Below are 17,716 nucleotides of genomic sequence, written 5' to 3'. Positions count from 1 at the left end.
GTGGCCAACGGGCATTCACTGTTACATTGTCGTAGGCTCGAGAGCGTCCTCCTCTGACCTCGTCCTGGTCTGGCGCGAGTGCCGGCGGCCGCCAGGGGCGCCCCTCCCCCTCGCCACTCGCGGAGCGGGAAGCGGGCGCAGCGGCGCTAGCAGGCGCGCACACGCGGGTAGCGGCCTCCCACCAGCTGCGGGCCTCCTTGGTGTCTGGGCTTTCTTGACTAAACGGTGTCTCAGCCCACTCCTCAGATCCTTGCGAGTGAGGTCTTAAAGTTTGCCAGGCAGAATTTTACCTCCGGACAGCCATAATTCAGCCTGGCTTTGAGTGTGAGGGTAGGCTTCATAATATTGTATGTAGTAGCATCATGCAAGTGGGGCAAGCAAACTTTAAGGTTGACTATGATTTTTACTTATGTCATTCTGGGTCTCTCTACAAGCAGAAGACGGGTACTTGTTTGCTGAGGAAATATGGGTTCCAAGAGTTTATTTTGCCGCTCCCTGTGAGTTGCAGGGAGGCTTGTGGAGACCTTGGTTCCCAACAAGGGATTGAACCCGGGCCTTGGTAGCGAAGTGAAATCCTAACCACTGGACCGCCTGGTGGTCTCTGATCTTATTCAAGATAAGAGAGGAGAAAAAATCAGATTATTTGTAGTTATCTTTGAAGTTGAATTGTATTACCTTGGCAATACACGGAGTTGATTTGTAATGCTGAAATAACTTTCAGTGGGCATTTCAAAATTGGTGTAAGAGAAGGTGGACTATATATATGCGTGGTTACTCAGTTGTCAGGTCATGTCCAACCCTTTGTGACCCCATGGACTGTAACCTGCCAGGTTCCTCTGTCCTTGGCGTTTTCCAGGCAATACTGGAGTGGGTTGCCATTTCATTTTCCAGAGCATCTTTCCTAGCCAGGAATTGAACCCGCGTCTCCTGTGTCTCCTGCTTTGGCCGGCAGATTCTTTACCACTGAACTACCTGGGAAACCCTATATATATATGTGTGTGTGTATATATATATATATATATATGGGTTTATATATGTATGTATATATAGTATTTTTATTGGCCCTATGAAGTTGTTTTTTTCCTTTTAATTATTTCATTGTATTCTCCCTAAAGTTTATCTATGGTTTCTCTGATCTTTGCTTCCTTTTTAGATACATTGTTATCCTTAATTGATTTTCCGGATTATCAGCCCTCTTTTGGGAATGTTTGATTTACTCTTCAGCAAATATGGAAGACTGATTCATGACATTCTTAGACACTCTGTGCTGTGATTCGTAAGCCTGATACCCCTTTTCAAAAGATGCCGGTTGGTACACATTCAGTAGAGTGTTTGTTCCAAAAGTTATGCTAGGGATATAAGATTAATATACAATCTCTGTTCTCAAAGAGCTTTCAGTCAGGAAGGGACAGAAATAGAATACTTAGAATAATCTGTGATGAATTTGGGGTTAGAAATAAGGGAAAAGTGCTCTGGGAGTACAGAGGAAGGAGGGTATAATTTGTTGGGGCAAAGATTGGAGCTGATAAGAAAGGCTTCCTGGAGGAGGTGGTACTTGAACTAAATCTAGAAGTATGGTTAGAAGTCATTAGTAGAGAAAGGGAACCTTATGTTCTGAGGAAGGAATCAGGATTGCTACATTAAGAGAGACAATGGTATAGTATGACTGGTCTAGTGTGTTATTTGGAGAAGAGTGGGATGAGATTAGAGAGATAGAGGTCCAATTGTTAAGGAGTTTGGATTTAACCTAATAGTTGGAAATCTTTATAAAATTTTAAGTAGGATAGCAACATGATTAAATTATATAAAGAACAGTGTAGGTGGTTGAGATCCCAGGAAAATCTCAATTACCTGGTTATGGCAGTAGTTCAGGGGAAAATTGTTAAGAGGCTGAACAGAGGTAGTACCATAGCTTTAGACAGGAAAGAACTAGTTTGAGAGAGATTTAAATAGTAGGATAGATAGGACTGGGTGGCAGGATGTAGAGGGTGAGGAGAATTTCAAGGATGACTCAAGGTTTCTAATTTTGCTTTGTGAGAATGGATGAACATAGCCTTTAGAGTCAAGCATGCCAAGATATGCAGGTGTGCCTCTGTCACTTAATAGCTATGTGATCTTGGAACAAGTTATCAAGCTCTTAAATCTTGTTTGTGATAGAGGAATGACAGTATACATAAACTTGTGAGGATTAATTTTGTATGTATTATATAAAGTAGCTTATGTAAGCTTTTTTTGTTATCAAATAAATTCAAGAAGAAAGTTAGAGAAAGATCTGAGATCCCCTTGGGTCATGTTAAGTTTAGGGTGCCTCCCTGTCATCTAAATGATGATATTTAGAAAGTAGTTGGAAATAAGGCCCTGGATTCTAGGAAAAAAGCCTGGTTAGGAGGTACAAGTGGTGTGTAGGGGATAATATGGAGGCCAATTAGAATACATAAAGGAAGGGAGGTCACTCTTCCTAATGTTTACCTTTGCAAGAGGTAAGTGCTGATAAAATTATTTTTTGTGTCCCGCTTTATTAATTTGTGAAGTACTCTGATTACTCTTTTGTTGCATCCAGAAATAATAATTCCCTGCATTCAGACATTGTTTAGATAAGGACACAGGTGTGTTAAGTGAGCCAAGTTCTTTCAGAATGTAGGGTGAGCAAAGGGTCATTCGTGGCTCAGTGATCATAAAGGACCAGGTTATAAATGATACTAAAATTGGGTCTAGAATGATAGATAGTTTTGCATTAGGAGAGTGTGAAGGTGCAAATAGGGTGGGATTGCTGGCAAACCAAGATTGACATTTTTGACTGCTGTCAGTAAGAACAATGTGCTAATAAGATAAATAACAAAGTTAAGTGGGAGGTGTGAAGGGGAAATAAGAAGAGAAGTTCTCTTTTATAAATACCTATTTTGAGGTATCAGTGATGCTGATTGTAAGAAATGCTTGTCTTGAGAGAGATGACTGTTGGGATGTAGATTTAGATGTGATTCTATAGCTGAAGCTTTGGGTTTTAAGGTATATAAGAAGAGTGTGGAGGGATTATGGAATGCCCATTTTCTGGGAGGAGAGTGAGGAAAATATGCAGAGATTCAAGAGGTATAGGTAGATGATATAATTCTTGAGAATTAAACAGTATCATCAATGTCACATGCTTCAGGGATGTCAAGGAACATGAGTTCTGAGAAAACGGTTTGATGATGTAAGAGCTCATTGGTGAACTTGAGAACAGAATCCTAACAGTGGTTGTATTATACCCTGTTTTGCAAGGGTTTTAGAAGTGAGTCAGTGATAGAGAATTGGTGACAGTGAATATAGGTTACTTATTAAAGTTTGGCTTCATAAAGAAAGAAGATAATCATAGAGGTAATAGGGTTGAGGGAAGAATTTTTGGTTTGTTTTTGCTTTCAAGGCCAGAATGACTAGAGGTGGGGTGGGACTGAAGAAACTAGGTGAAATTGTTAGCTTAGAAGAAAGAGACATTAGTCTGAGACTGAGGGAGGAAGAGTATGTAAACATTTTAAGAAACCAAAGAACACTGTGGTGAGAAGGTAAAGTGTGTGAAAATAGAGATCATGCTGTGGTCTGCCTTGATCTCAATAGGTAGAAGAGGAGGAAGGTTGGGGTGAATTTAGGGATTGGGGAGCAGGAAATAGATTTTTGAAAGAGAAGTTAGAATGAGATGAAGATGATGAGATGAATAAAAAGATTCTGCAGAAAGGGAAGGTTGAGGTGAGGCTAAGTTAATACCCCAAAACTTGATTAATAAGTGTGTTTCTTACATCCTTGAGACTCTCAAACTGAGGAAGCAGACTTCTTAAACCCAAGCCTCATCTGATTTCAAGCTGTGGGTTAGCTCCTGTTGGGGTAGTTAGAGGTCTGCTGTGTGTGTGTAAGTAGGGGTGGGGGTGGGATTCATTTACTAGTTTGGAGGAATTCAATGTAGTCCAAAAATCCTGGGATCTTTTAGCATGTATATGCCAAGCACTATAATAAGTTGTATGAAAGTGAAAGTCGCACAGTCGGGTCCTACTTTTGCGATTCCATGGACTGTAGCCTGCCAACACTTAGGTCCATGGAATTCTTCAGGCAACAGTACTGGAATGGGTTGCCATTTCCTTCTCTAGGGGATCTTCCTGACCCAAGGATCAAACCAGGGTCTCCTGCATTGCAGGCAGATTTTTTACCAAGTGAGCCACTAGGAAGCCCAATGAGTTGTATACATTATTTTTTTTACTTCGCAGGAGGAGAAGGGGACGACAGGGTTGGATGGCATCACCAACTCAATGGACATGAGTTTGAGTAAACTCTGGGAGTTGGTGATGGATAGGGAGGCCTGGCATGCTGCAGACCATGGGGTCGCAAAGAGTCGGACATGACAGCGACTGAACTGAACTGACTTCTCACCACAGCCATATGATACCATTATTATCTCTAGTTTGTAGATTAGATGATTAAATTTTAGAGTTTAATGTTCTCAACATTTATATAATTATTAGTGTAAAGGCTAAGCTAGAACCAAAGCAGTATGATTTCAGAACTTGCTCTTGTAACCACTACTCTCACCAGGACTGTGCAATAGAACACTAATACAAGCCATGTATGGGCTTCCCGGTAGCTCAGTGGTATAAAGAGTTGACCTGCAATGCAGGAGACCCCAGTTCAATTCCTTTGTCAGGAAGATCCCATGGAGAAGGGATAGGCCACCCATTCCAGTATTCATGGGCTTCCCTGGTGTGGCTCAGATGGTAAGGAATCCATCCACCTTCAGTGTGGGAGACCTGGGTTGGATCCCTGGGTTGGGAAGATCACCTGGAGGGGAGGGCATGGCAACCCACTCCAGTATTCTTGCCTGGAGAATCACCATGGTCAGAGGAGCCTGGCGGGCTACAGTCCATGGGGTTGCATATATGTATGCACACGTACTTGTAAATTTTATGGTAAGTCACATTAAAAGGGGAAAAAATTAAGGGAAATTAATTAAAAAAATATTATATATAATGCAATATATTCAGAATATCATTTAATTTTAATCAATGTAAAAAATTAATTAAATTTATTTACGTATTTTATACCAAGTTTGACATCCAGAGTGCATTAGCACATCGCAGTTGGAGTAGCCCTGTTTGATGTGTGAGCCGTCACAAGTGGCTGGTGACGACCGTGTGTGTGCTGGTTGCTAATAGTACCATGCAGTTCTGTGCCTGTAGACCTGAGGCCAGTCTGAAGCCTGAGGTGCCTTTTGTTGTGACAGCATTCGTTTGTGTGCCTGTTACGGCAGTGGAGCAGCTGACTGTGTGCTGTTTTCCTGACTGACGGGGAAGGCCTCCCAGCCAGCGAGAGCCACAAACACTGAAAGGTGGTTGTTGACAGCTACTGTCCTAAGACTGGTTTACCCCAAATTACATACACAGTGTAATTAGAAGCTAATTGTTAGAAAAGGATTTTCAGTGTTTCTGTATATAATGATCATGGTAATGAGAATACTGTGTATTTTACATGGCTTTATCATTTACATAACATTTTGTGTGTATTTTCTTATATGATTCTCACAACAGACTAGTGAGGGATTATCCTCATTTATACAAGTAATAAGTTGATTTTGCAGAGGGATTTAAGTAATGGCACTCCAGTGGCAGAAAATGAAGAGGAACTAAAGAGCCTCTTGATAAGGGTGAAATAGGGGGATGAAAAAGCTGGCTTAAAACTCAACATTCAAAAAACTAAGACCATGGCATCCAGTCCCATCACTTCATGGCAAATAGAAGGGGAAAATGTGGAAGCAGTGACAGATTTTCTTTTCTTGGGCTCCAAAATCACTGCAGATGGTGACTGCAGCCATGAAATTAAAAGATGCTTGCTTCTTGGAAGGAAAACAATGACAAACCTAGACAGCATATTAAAAATTAGATATATCACTTTGCCAACAGGTCCATATAGTCAAAGCTGTGGTTTTTCCAGAAGTCATGTACAGATGTGAGATTTGGACCATAAAGAAAGCTGAGTGCTGAAGAATTGATGCTTTTGAGCTGTGGTGTTAGGGAAGACTCTTGCGAGTTCCTTGGACTGCAAGGAGATCAAACCAGTCAATCCTAAAGGAAATCAACCCTTTAGAATATTCATTGGAAGGACTGATGCTGAAGCTCCAAAACTTTGGGCACCTGATGTGGAGAGCCTACTCATTGAAAAGATGCTGATGCTGGTAAAGATTGAGGGCAGGAGACAAAGAGGGTGGCAGAGAATGAGGTGGTTGGGTGGCATCACTGACTCAATGGATATGAGTTCCAGCAAGCTCTGGGAGATAGGAAGGACGGGGAAGCCTGGGGCACTGCAGTCCATGAAGTCACAGAGTTGGATATGTCTTAGTGACTGAACAACAGCATACAAGTGATAAGTTGATTTTACAGAGGGGTTTAAGTAAACTTCAGTTTATGTGACTAAAGATGAACACCCAAACCTGTTTTTTTAGACTCTGGTCTGGCATATTTCTCCATTGTGCTAATCAGCTTTGCCTTGTGCAAAGCAAAATGTAGTTATGAATTGTGAACAGTTAACACCATTCAGAAGTCAGTATATTGACTACTTCCCAGAAATGGCATCCTTCAAAATACTGTGTAATCTTAGGGGCTGTATTCCATTTCTTGCTCAATTACTTATTCTTAAACTTTATGTCACTCTGCGTGTTTACATCTAAGTTGGCTGAGAAAGAATCCTAAACAGCAACCTTTTAATTTTGTTTGTCTTTGGTATCGTTGTTTTGTTTGGACCTGGATTCCATAGGATCATACCATCATGTGCGCATGTAACAAGTCATGGTAAATTAAGGATGTGCTTTGGGTTCTCCCCTCCCCCATTTTATTGTCAGATAAAATCATAACTCTAGAGGAACTTGTATGTTGTCAAGCTAGTATTTTTTAATTTATTGAAATGTTTTCTGAAGTTAGGCATTAAAGTAGATGCAAACCCCACTCCCTGCAGATTTTGTATGTATGACTTCCATATGAGATTTTTTGTTTCTTTGCAAAAGTTTCATGACAGAGAGTTTCATGGCTTAAACAATTACTGGTAGAGAGATTCGGATGTACAAGTTGGATTGGCATGTCAAGGACCTTGAATGCCAGCACATGGATTTGAGCTTTATCTTATTTTGGCTTTGGGGAGCCACATGATTAGAAAGATGTTTTAGGCTAAGTAGTGTACAGGATGGTAATTTGATGTGCTATGTTGGAGATGTGACTAGTTTAGATTAAGGGTAATTCCATAGTCTAAATTTCCTAACTCTAAAAGAGCTCAGTAATTAAAAGAGATAATTGTAATTCATTGGAATGTATCGATGACTAATGATGTTCAAGAGCCACTGCCATTAAGGCACATGACCAACATTATCTGCTTATCAGTTGACAGCACCATCTGGTCATTCCTAGCCAGGCAGGTCATATATTACACTTATTGCACAATTGTTCTTACCATTCTTCAATTAGTAACTAGTGTGACTTACCAAATTATATCTCTGTGCCTTAGACTTAATAATGTGCAGATGATAAGGATATTCATAAGAAATAAACGATTTAATACTGTATGTGCTTAACAGTAGAGCCTGACATACAATGAGACTCATAACCAAACTGCCATCAGTTCTGTTAGGAATGTTTAACAATTTTTATTTTTACATCTTATGGTTTATTTTCTAGCTACTGTGCTGAAAGCTAGAATGAAACAGTTGTCCGCAGCAACAGTTCGCCTACTTTCAAGCTCTCAAGTAATCACTTCCGTGGTCAGTGTTGTAAAAGAGCTCATTGAAAACTCCCTGGATGCCGGTGCCACAAGCATAGATGTTAAACTGGTGAGTGTTCTTGAGATGCTGCCAACTACCTTTAAAGCAAAAAAAGAGTTGGACAGATGTTTTCTCCTTACAAATTACCTTTTTTTTCTTTATATACCAGTAAATTATTTTTAGAACATTGAATCCTTTGTCTTATTTAAGAGTAAATCCTTAAAAATGCATTTTAGTTTAAATCAATATACAGTAACACTAAAGGAAGTCATAAAGGAAAGCTTATTCTTTAGGACTCTTTCACATAAATGAACTTAATTTGTCCATATTTTCTGCTATTACTCTTGGTTATATGTGCTTATTTGTTTTATATATTCTCATTTGTATTTTGTTTTTTCTACTTAATCTTCTTTCAGAACTGTGTCCTTTGTTGCTTCATAGTTTTCATATTTTTAAATGTAAGTGCTACATATTAAATCATTTGAGTTAATATGACTTAAGACACTTACTATGATTTATTGCAATGAGTCTGAACCTCTACCACCTCAATTATAAATTACTAGCTCATGGAGATAAGGTCTATATTTTTTTGTGTTCTCTATACCTGTTCAGTATCTGGTACATAAATGGTAGATAAATTTGTTTGAGTGAATGTAAGAATGCATTTTTTTTTGTAATCTCCTGATCATCAGATATTCATATTATTTCTGGTATTATGGCATTAGCAAGAATACTGATATGAATATCTTTGTAGGAAAGAGACCTTCCCTTTTCATATACATGTACATATATTATATATATGTTATCCCTTTTTATCCTTATAAAAACTATGAGTTAGCTACCACTACCCATTTTACAAATAACTAAGGTTCTAAGAACTTTCCCAAAGTCATGTAAGTATGGTAGTAAGTAGTGGAGCTGAGATTATATTCCAGATCTTTATGACTCTAAAACCTTTCAAGATTTTTCGTCAGTGCTAGTGGTTCTCACAACACTTGGGTGCATCATTAATTTTATTGAGTTTGTTAAAACAGTTATTGGGCCCTAGAATTTCATATTCTAGGTAGGGCCCCAAATTTGTGTTTCTAAGAAGTTTCTGGTTGATGGTGAGACCCGCTGTTCTATCCTGTGTCAAACTTGTACTTTGATTTTAAATGATACAGTAAAAGCTTTATAAATATGAAAAAAATTAAAATGAAAGACATTTCCTTTTTCTTAAACATTTTATGTAGTTCAGTCTGGTTAGAATACAGTTGATAATACTTAAATAGGATTAGCTAATTATAACTGACAAATTTAACATAAGAATCTTAAGCAGGCAAACATAAATCTTATTCTGAACGGTCTTGGAAGAAAAATATAGTTTTTAAAAAATAGTTTTACAGAGCCAACAGAAGTCCTCTTTAAAAAGGAAATTAAAGTACACATTTTTATCTGGTTATATATTTAAGTCTCTTGACATTTATCAGTTTCTGGTTGGTAGAATTTTAAAACAACTCTTTTGCTCTATATAATAAGATCTGTTTTATTATAGTTTCATATAGTAATAACTGTCCTGGGTAGGAATGTTTTCATAATTAGTAAATTAAATGTGTTGACATTATTTCAGACATTTAAACAGATGTTTGTATTATTTTACTCAAGTGCCTTGAGTTTTTACTTGAATTGAAAGACTGGCATTTCTATAGTTAATTATTTTTCTATAAAACAAAGTAGATAAGCTATCTCCAGGATCCTAATGTTAGATTAAGGGAGCGATAAGAAACTAAATCTTAGGTGACTTTCCCCAGCACCTTGTATTTCTAATTTATCTAAAAAAGAATGACACAGTATCATATAATTTTAGGTTATTAAAAAGGTACTGTATTATTTTTAAATAACAGTCATTATAATTGTAGGAAGATTTTTCTTCCCTATATAACTTGCATTTATGGCCATACACATAAAACTCTGTGAAGTAAAGCTTATGATAGAAGTTTGCTACCAAATTTAAAATGTGTACTCATAGAAAGTGTGATGACCATAGGAATTTATGCTTTGTATTTGCAATGTATGCATATGTTTAGTATTAAATTACCCGTATTAAGCTATGATTTGTTTTTCCTCCTCCATTTTCAAATTAAAAACTCACTGAAATTGGTAATTAGGTGTATTTTCTCAGCAGTCTGTTAGGTGACTATTTGCAGAAAGAAGTTCAGAAAGTCATAATTAACAGATTTTTATTTATTTATGACTACAATAAATAGTTCAAGAGAGAAAGTATTAAAAATCAGATTGAATGTTGATAATTGCTGGGCTCTTGGTGGGTAGAACCGGGTGTTGTTTTGATGGTGATGGTGTTCTGTTTTATTTGGGAGATTATATATACACAAAGCACCCTTCAGCCTTGTCATGGCGAAGGGACTTGCGTAACTCAGTGAAGCTATGAGCCATGCCATGCAGGACCACCCAGGACAAATGGATGATAGGCAGAGTACTTCAGGCAAAATGCTGAGCTGGATGACTCACAAGCGGGAATCAAGATTGCTGGGAGAAATACCAACAACCTCAGATATGTAGATGATACCACTCTAATGCAGAAAGTGAAGAGAAACAGAAGGACCTCTTGATGAGGTTGAAAGAGGAGAGTGAAAAAGCTGGCTTGAAGCTCAGCATTCAAAAAACTAAGATCTTGGCATCTGGTCCCATCACTTCATGGCAAATAGAAGGGGGAAAAAGTAGAAGCAGTGACAGATTTTCTTTTCTTGGGCTCCAAAATCACTGCAGATGGTGACTGCAGCCATGAAATTAAAAGACACTTGCTCTTTGAAAGAAGTGCTGTGACACACCTAGACAGTATATTGAAAAGCGGAGACAGCACTTTGCCAACAAATGTCCATCTAGTCAAGGCTTTGGTTTTTCCAGTGGTCATGTGTGGATGTGAGAGTTGGACCATAAAGAAGACTGAGTGCTGAATCATTGATGATTTTGAAGTGTGGTGTTGGAGAAGACTCTTCAGAGTCCCTGGGACTGCAAGGAAATCAAACCAGTCAATCCTGAAGGAAATCATCCCTGAGTATTCATCAGAAGGACTGATGTTGAAGCTCCAGTTCTTTGATTACCTGATGGGAAGAACCGTGTCATTGGAAAAGGTTCTGATGCTTGGAAGGATTGAGGGCAGGAGGAGAAGGGGGCAGCAGAGGATGAGATGGTTAGATAGCATCACCAATTCAGTGGATGTGAATCTGAGCAAACTCCAGGAGATAGAGGACAACAGAGAGCCTGGTGGCTGCAGTCCATGGGGTTGCAAAGAGTTGGATATGACTTAGTGACTGAACAACTGCAGCAATATATACAAAGGTCTATATAACTTTGAAGAATATTTCTGGGGAAGTTTAAACATAAATTTAAATGTAAATACCTATTATATGGAAACAATTCAAGGGAACCATAAAGATCATACTGATATTATTTTACACTGAATCTGAGTCCAAGGAAAACAAGGAACTTGCCCATTGTACCATAACTAGGAATTGGTAGAGTTAAGAATTTAAACTCTTAACTTCCTTAATGTTAAGTTTACATGCTGTGCTATGCTGTGCTTAGTTGCTCAGTCATGTCCAACTCTTTGCAACCCCATGGGCTGTAGCCCGCTAGACTCCTCTGACCATGGTAATTCTCCAGGCAAGAATACTGGAATGGATTGCCATGCCCTCCTCCAGGGGATCATCCCAGCCCAGGGATCGACCCCAGGTCTCCCGCATTGCAGCTGGATTCTTTACCATCTGAGCCACCAGGAAAGCACAAGAAAAATGGAGCGAGTAGCCTGTCCTTTCTCTGGGGTTTCTGACTGACTCAGAAATCAAACCACGGTCTCCTGCATTGCACGTAGATTCTTTACCAACTGAGCTACCAGGGAAGTCCTAAGTTTCCATAAGAGATAGATAAATGACAAAACTGTTTCATTTGTGTTCCCTTCTGTCTCTAAATGTGATAATAGTTTAATGTCTTTATATACTAAAAGTATTGTTGAACTTTTCATAGGAAAACTATGGATTTGATAAAATTGAGGTGCGAGACAATGGTGAAGGTATCAAGGCTATTGATGCACCTGTAATGGCAGTGAAGTACTACACCTCCAAAATAAGTAGTCATGAAGATCTTGAAAATTTGACAACGTATGGTTTTCGTGGAGAAGCCTTGGGGTCAATTTGTTGTATAGCTGAGGTAAGGTAATTTGTATTGATCATTTTAGCAGTTTCATAATAACATGGTATTAGAATTAAGAGAAAACTCACCCAGAATTTAGCAGTTTTTTTTTTAACTGTGTAAAATGCATGTAACATTTACCATTTTATTGTGTAAAATATACATCAAATCTACCAGTTTAGTCATTTTTAAGTTTACGGTTCTGTGACGTTAAATGCATTGGCTCTGTTGTGTAGGCATCACCACTGTCCACCTCTGGGACTTTTTCATCATCCCAAACTGAAGCTGTACCCATTAAACAATAAACACCTATTCTCCTTTCCTCTGTCCACTGGTCACCAATATTCTACTTTCTGTCTCTATGAGTTTGACTGTTTAGGTGTGTGTTATACTTGGAATCATACAATATTTATCTTTTGTGTCTGGTTTATTTCACTTAGCATAATGTCTTTAAGGTTCATACGTGTTACAACGTGTGTTAGAATTTCATTCTTGTTAAGGGTGAGTGATACTCCATTGTATGTATAAACCATATTTTATTTATTCATTCATCTATCAAGAGACATTTGGGTTGTTTCCAGTGTTTGACTCTTGTGAAGATTGGTGTACAAATGTCTGAGTCCTTGCTTTCACTTTTTTGGGTATATACCCAGAAGTGGAATCGCTGGGTCAAATGGTTCAGTAATCCCCCCTTATCCCTGGTTTTGCTTTCTGTGGTTTCAGTTACCACAGTCAACCACTATCAGAAAATATTAAGTGGAAAAATTCCAGGAATAATTCATAAGTTGTGTGCCATTCTGAGTAGCATGATGAAATATGGTGTGGTTCTGCTCTGTCCTGCCTAGGATGTGAATTGTCTGTCTTACGTATCCACACTGCACACACTACAGCCTTTTAGTCGCTTTCTAGCTGGGTGAGTTACCAGATCTGTCAAGGTATCATAGTGCTTGTTTTCAAAGGAGCCCTTATTTTACTTAATAATGGCCCCAAAGTACAAGAGTAGTGGTACCAGCAATTCAGATATTCTCTGACTGTGCCTCATTTATAAATTGAACTTTATCTTAGATATGTGTATTTAGAAAAAAACATAGTGTATGTAGGGTTTGATACTATCTGCAGTTTCAGGCCTCCACTGGGGATTTTGAAACATATCTCCTGTGGGTAAGGGGGACTACTGTAATTAATTTTTTGAGGAATGGCAAAGAGTGTTTTTCAGTGGTTATATATAAGAGGGAAAAAATGGTTTGATCATCTAATGGCTTGGAAAAGTATTAAAATTATACAGGTAACTATAAGCATTTCTCAGAGCCTTTACTGTACTAAAGTGCATTGTGAATCTCTGAGGTTGGTGGTTTACAATAGGGACATTTCCTGCACACTAGGCTATGAAACTCATTTATTGAGATAGCTATCACTGTTAATTCTGTTCTGCTGTGGAACACAGTCTGGAAATACTGCTCTGGTCAACACAGATAATTGGACTGTGCTCTAGAGATATGTAGAGAAGGAAATGGCAACTCACTCCAGTATTCTTGCCTGGAGAGTCCCATGGACAGAGGAGCCTAGTGGGCTACAGTCCATGGGGGTCACAAGGAGTCAGACACGACTGAGCAAACACTCAGTCACTCACTAGAGATGTGCAGTGGCTTGGGCTAAACCCTAGTTAGAATTTTCCTCTCCTGACTGCTGGATGTTTTCAGTGTATATAAACCCTTCATTCAGTTGATGTCTGACCCACCTCGTTGCATAGTATCAATTCTGTGTCACTGCCTCTTCTCTAGATCTCACAACTGGTTTTTGGCAAAGCCCATCTGGAACCTTATCTCTCCATTTCCATGTATATCAGTTGTGTTTGATCACTAGTTGCTTTGTGCTGTACTGCTCTCTTCTGTGTTCGGGTCTGTTTTACAGTGTGATTGTGTGCCAAGGTGACTGTTTTACATGGTCATTGTGAGGGTCTCCTTAGCTACCTGCATTTGTGTGGTGGCCATGTATCCTTTCATTTGTGCTGACTGCTGTTTGGGTGAGCATGCTCAGGTGCAGTAAAATGATGGGACTTGTTTCAGAAAAGTGGCAAAGATATGAGATATTGCTGCTTTCATTGTCTATTTAGTGATCTAGTCTCCCCAACAGTGACCCCTTCTCCAGGCTTCTCCGTCATCCCTCAGCCCTTCCCTTAGAGTGTGTGCATAAAATAGGTTTTCTCCATTTTTGGTGGAAAGGTCCCATCTAGGTATTCACTCTTTAACTTCAGGGCTCTGTAAGCTGATGCCTAAGAAAGAAAAAACAATTGTGGGTTGTGGAGGACGGGAGTTTAAAGGGTGAAGTTATGCTGTTCTAGCTCAGAGGACCTTGCTTATTAGAATCCAGATGTTCAGACATCACTAAAGGAGAAAAGACCTTGTCATTCCTTTAGTGTATACTGTGTAAAAATCTTTATCCAAAATCTTGCACACCCTGTGCTTTCTCTTTCTCAGCACTTGTTTTATTTAGAGTTTGCTGAGTCTCCAAAATTTCTTGGCCATTGCCCAATTTTATCCCTGTAGACTGTATATTGGAATCTATAGTCTTGAAATCTTGTAGAAAGAGTCTTTTTTTTTTTTTTTAATTGGGATGTGATTTGTACCAGAGAGGCTTTGAAGCTCCCAGTACTAAATACTGCTGTTTGAGTTCTCAGGGCTGTTTTAAAAATTGTATTATTTGTTTGAGAGTAAAGTATTTGATTTTCTAACTGTTGTCCAAATGTGGCAAATAGTTGTTAAGCTTTATTTTGACAGGTATTGTTAAATAATATATTGTTCAACCTTTTTGTATTTTCTGTAAGATGTGTATATTGGCCTTTCAGAACTGAAGTTGGTCATTATCAACTTTGTCTGCTAGGTGGCAGTACTATACTTAGTCTTTTAAAGTACACTGTACATAAGTCATAATTTATCCAAATCTTCACTGTAGTTACAATTTTTGATGGCAGTTTGGCAAGTCTTTATCCAGTGGTACTCAGCACTGTTTTTTCATTTGATTACTTAAGCCCACTTAATATCCAAATTTATCGTTTGATCTCTTGATTCATTTTTGAAGTATTTGAATGTCTTGAGTATAAATACTTAAAATAATTTTGTTCATCAAAATTACAAAAGGAGTAGAAGAATTGTCAAATTATCACAGTGATAGAAAACTATAAGCTTTAAAAAATTATGTTCGATTTACATATTTCAGAGTCCAAAGTTTATCTTAGAAAATATTCCAGTATTTTATGGAATATTGTTAAGTCTTACAAGTCTTTGGGAAAATCACACATAGATGTGTGTGCGTGTGTGTGTAAATTTTTATGTATGTATACTTCATACATAAGATTTAGACCATTATCAGCACCCCTGAAGGCCTCTCTCATTCCTGCTTCCGGCTAGTATGCCTCAAAAGGTAGTGGCTCTTCTGATGTGTATCACGGAGATTAGTCATACCTGTGCTTGAACTTGATCTAAATGGACTCTTAAAGTATATACTCTTTCGTCACAGATGTTTTGATGATTTAGATTCTTTCTGATGCAAAGGATTCCGGTATTAGTAGTGGACCCTTGCCCACCTTATACAGGACAACCTTGTAAAGGCCCTGTTCTGCTTCAGAAACTACTCTGCCATGCTGTTTCTGCTGCAGAGTGCCCCCTGGGGCCTGCAAGGCCTGCTGAGACTGTGGCACAGCCCACTTCTCTGTCTGTCTTGCCCCCACAAACGGTCATCTCTGCAGCACTCCCCAGTGCTAGTCTCCATCTTAGTCTTTATGGTTTAGTCTCCCTATATTTTTGATAAGAAAATGAGGTTTTCTGAAGCCAAATGCCAGGTTTTCTTTTCTTTTTTTAAAAATTTATTTTAATTGGAAGCTAATTTCTTCACAATATTGTAGTGGTTTTTGCCATACATTGACATAAATCAGCCATGGATGTACATGTGTTCCCCATCCTGAACCCCCCTCCCACCTCCCTCCCCTTCCCATCCCTCAGGGTCATCCCAGTGCACCAGCCCTAAGCACCCTGTCTCACGCATCGAACCTGGACTGGCGATCTGTTTCACATATGATAATATACATGTTTCAATGCTACCCTCTCAAATCATCCCACCCTTGCCTTCTCCCACAGAGTCCAAAAGTCTGTTCTTTACATCTATGTCTCTTCTGCTGTCTCACATATAGGGTCATCGTTACCATCTTTCTAAATTCCACATATATGCGTTAGTATACTGTAATGGTGTTTTTCTTTCTGACTTACTTTACTCTGTATAATAGGCTCCAGTTTCATTCACTGCACTAGAACTGATTCAAATGCATTCTTTTTAATAATGCCAGGTTTTCTTAACCCAACTTCAAAACAGTCTAATAATAATTCAGATAAAGTTTCTTTATCTACTGTATGTGAGTGGTTTAGTTCAGAGGAACTGTGCACGGTGAAGTAAATGGAATATGAAAATTGTGATCTCTTTAGAGACACATAATGTATCCATGGCAAAGCCAAAAATTCATTTATAATTTCACACCTCTCAGTACTGGGTTTTCCACAGTAGCTCATGCTGCTTTCTTACTAGCATGATTAAAAAGGTATTAGTAAGTTTAAAAATGCCTCATATTAAAATAATGAATATACTCAGGTCCATAGTGCTCAATAGAGATTTTATCAAGGAGTAGTCAAGTTGAAATGTATATCGGAGGCTTCTGAATACTATTTCAGAAACACAGTAATATATAGTTCTTAAAGTCAATTATATTTTAAAATTAAAACATTATTTAGGAAGGCAAATTAATGAGTCCTTTTTTGGGGAAAAATATTACTTTTTAAACAATACTCTTCACCATTCAGAAAGAATAGAAGTTGCAAGTATAGAAGTTACATGTTTATTTTAAAGGCTCCAGTTTATTTTGAAAATTTTTGGATAGAGATTGCGATTACATAATAAAAATTAGTGATTTGGTTATTCTATTGGCCAAACTGATGTAGATAGATTTAAAGTCATACAGATGTAAATCATCTCTGACTAGGTAAATTGATAATAGATAATTGGGATATAGTTCTGTCACACAGCCGTCACTCAAAACTCCAACTGTTTCAATTATCTTGTGTTAGATTATTTTAAAGTTAATCATAATTTTAGTTATAAAAAGAAAAATTAAGTAGACTTTCAGCAAAATTGGCTGTCAAAATTTAAAATACATCTAATTCTGTTTTTTTAATTTATGCATTTTAAAAGAATAAGCAGTTTTCCTAATTTTTCAGTTATAAAATGACTACCAATCAGTCCCAAACAGTAAAAAATAAATTTTTATAACAGAGTGGTATTTAAAACTGGAATTACCTGTTTCCATAATCTGATGAATGTATCAGTGACTGAAACAAAGTGATTCATATGTTTTTCTTTTTTAATTATATCATTAAGCATAACATCTCTTGAAATTTATTATTATTGTGGAACAGTAATTTTGGGATATTCATCAGTCTTCAGTGTTACATTCCTGGTACGTATTACTAAACATACTGACTAAAATGAGCTGCTGCTACTGCTGCTAAGTCGCTTCAGTCGTGTCCGACTCTTAGCGACCCCATGGACGGTAGCCCACCAGGCTCCTCCATCCATGGGATTTTCCAGGCAAGAGTACTGGAGTGGGGTGCCATTGCCTTCTCCGAGATGGAAGTTGGGATGCCCTTATTTGTGGTCCCACAGAGCTGTGGAAGAGTAGAGGGAAGCCTCTAGCTTCATTCTGATGTTTCCTGCTCCCTGTGA

General features: G+C 38.2%; 1 protein-coding gene across 6 annotated transcripts in view; it reads left to right on the top strand.

The window, feature by feature from the left end:
- The window catches only part of PMS1 (PMS1 homolog 1, mismatch repair system component), a 118,068-nt gene that overhangs the window by 225 nt on the left and 100,127 nt on the right, over positions 1 to 17,716 (top strand). For 4 of the 6 annotated variants that reach the window (XM_044932534.1, XM_044932542.1, XM_025273423.2 and 1 more), the window contains exons 2-3: positions 7,680 to 7,831; positions 11,786 to 11,968. In XM_044932534.1, coding sequence (XP_044788469.1) covers positions 7,700 to 7,831; positions 11,786 to 11,968 — 315 coding nt within the window. In that variant the 5' untranslated portion in view covers positions 7,680 to 7,699. Of the gene's footprint in view, positions 1 to 159; positions 331 to 6,170; positions 6,191 to 7,679; positions 7,832 to 11,785; positions 11,969 to 17,716 lie in introns of those variants that run through there. The other 2 variants (XM_044932533.1, XM_025273429.2) reach the window with 2 other exon arrangements.

Source organism: Bubalus bubalis, chromosome 2 (genome assembly GCF_019923935.1).
Source record: "Bubalus bubalis isolate 160015118507 breed Murrah chromosome 2, NDDB_SH_1, whole genome shotgun sequence".
Taxonomy (NCBI): domain Eukaryota; kingdom Metazoa; phylum Chordata; class Mammalia; order Artiodactyla; family Bovidae; genus Bubalus; species Bubalus bubalis.
Note: the sequence above shows the minus strand (reverse complement) of the source record. Positions and strands in the feature narration are given on the sequence as shown.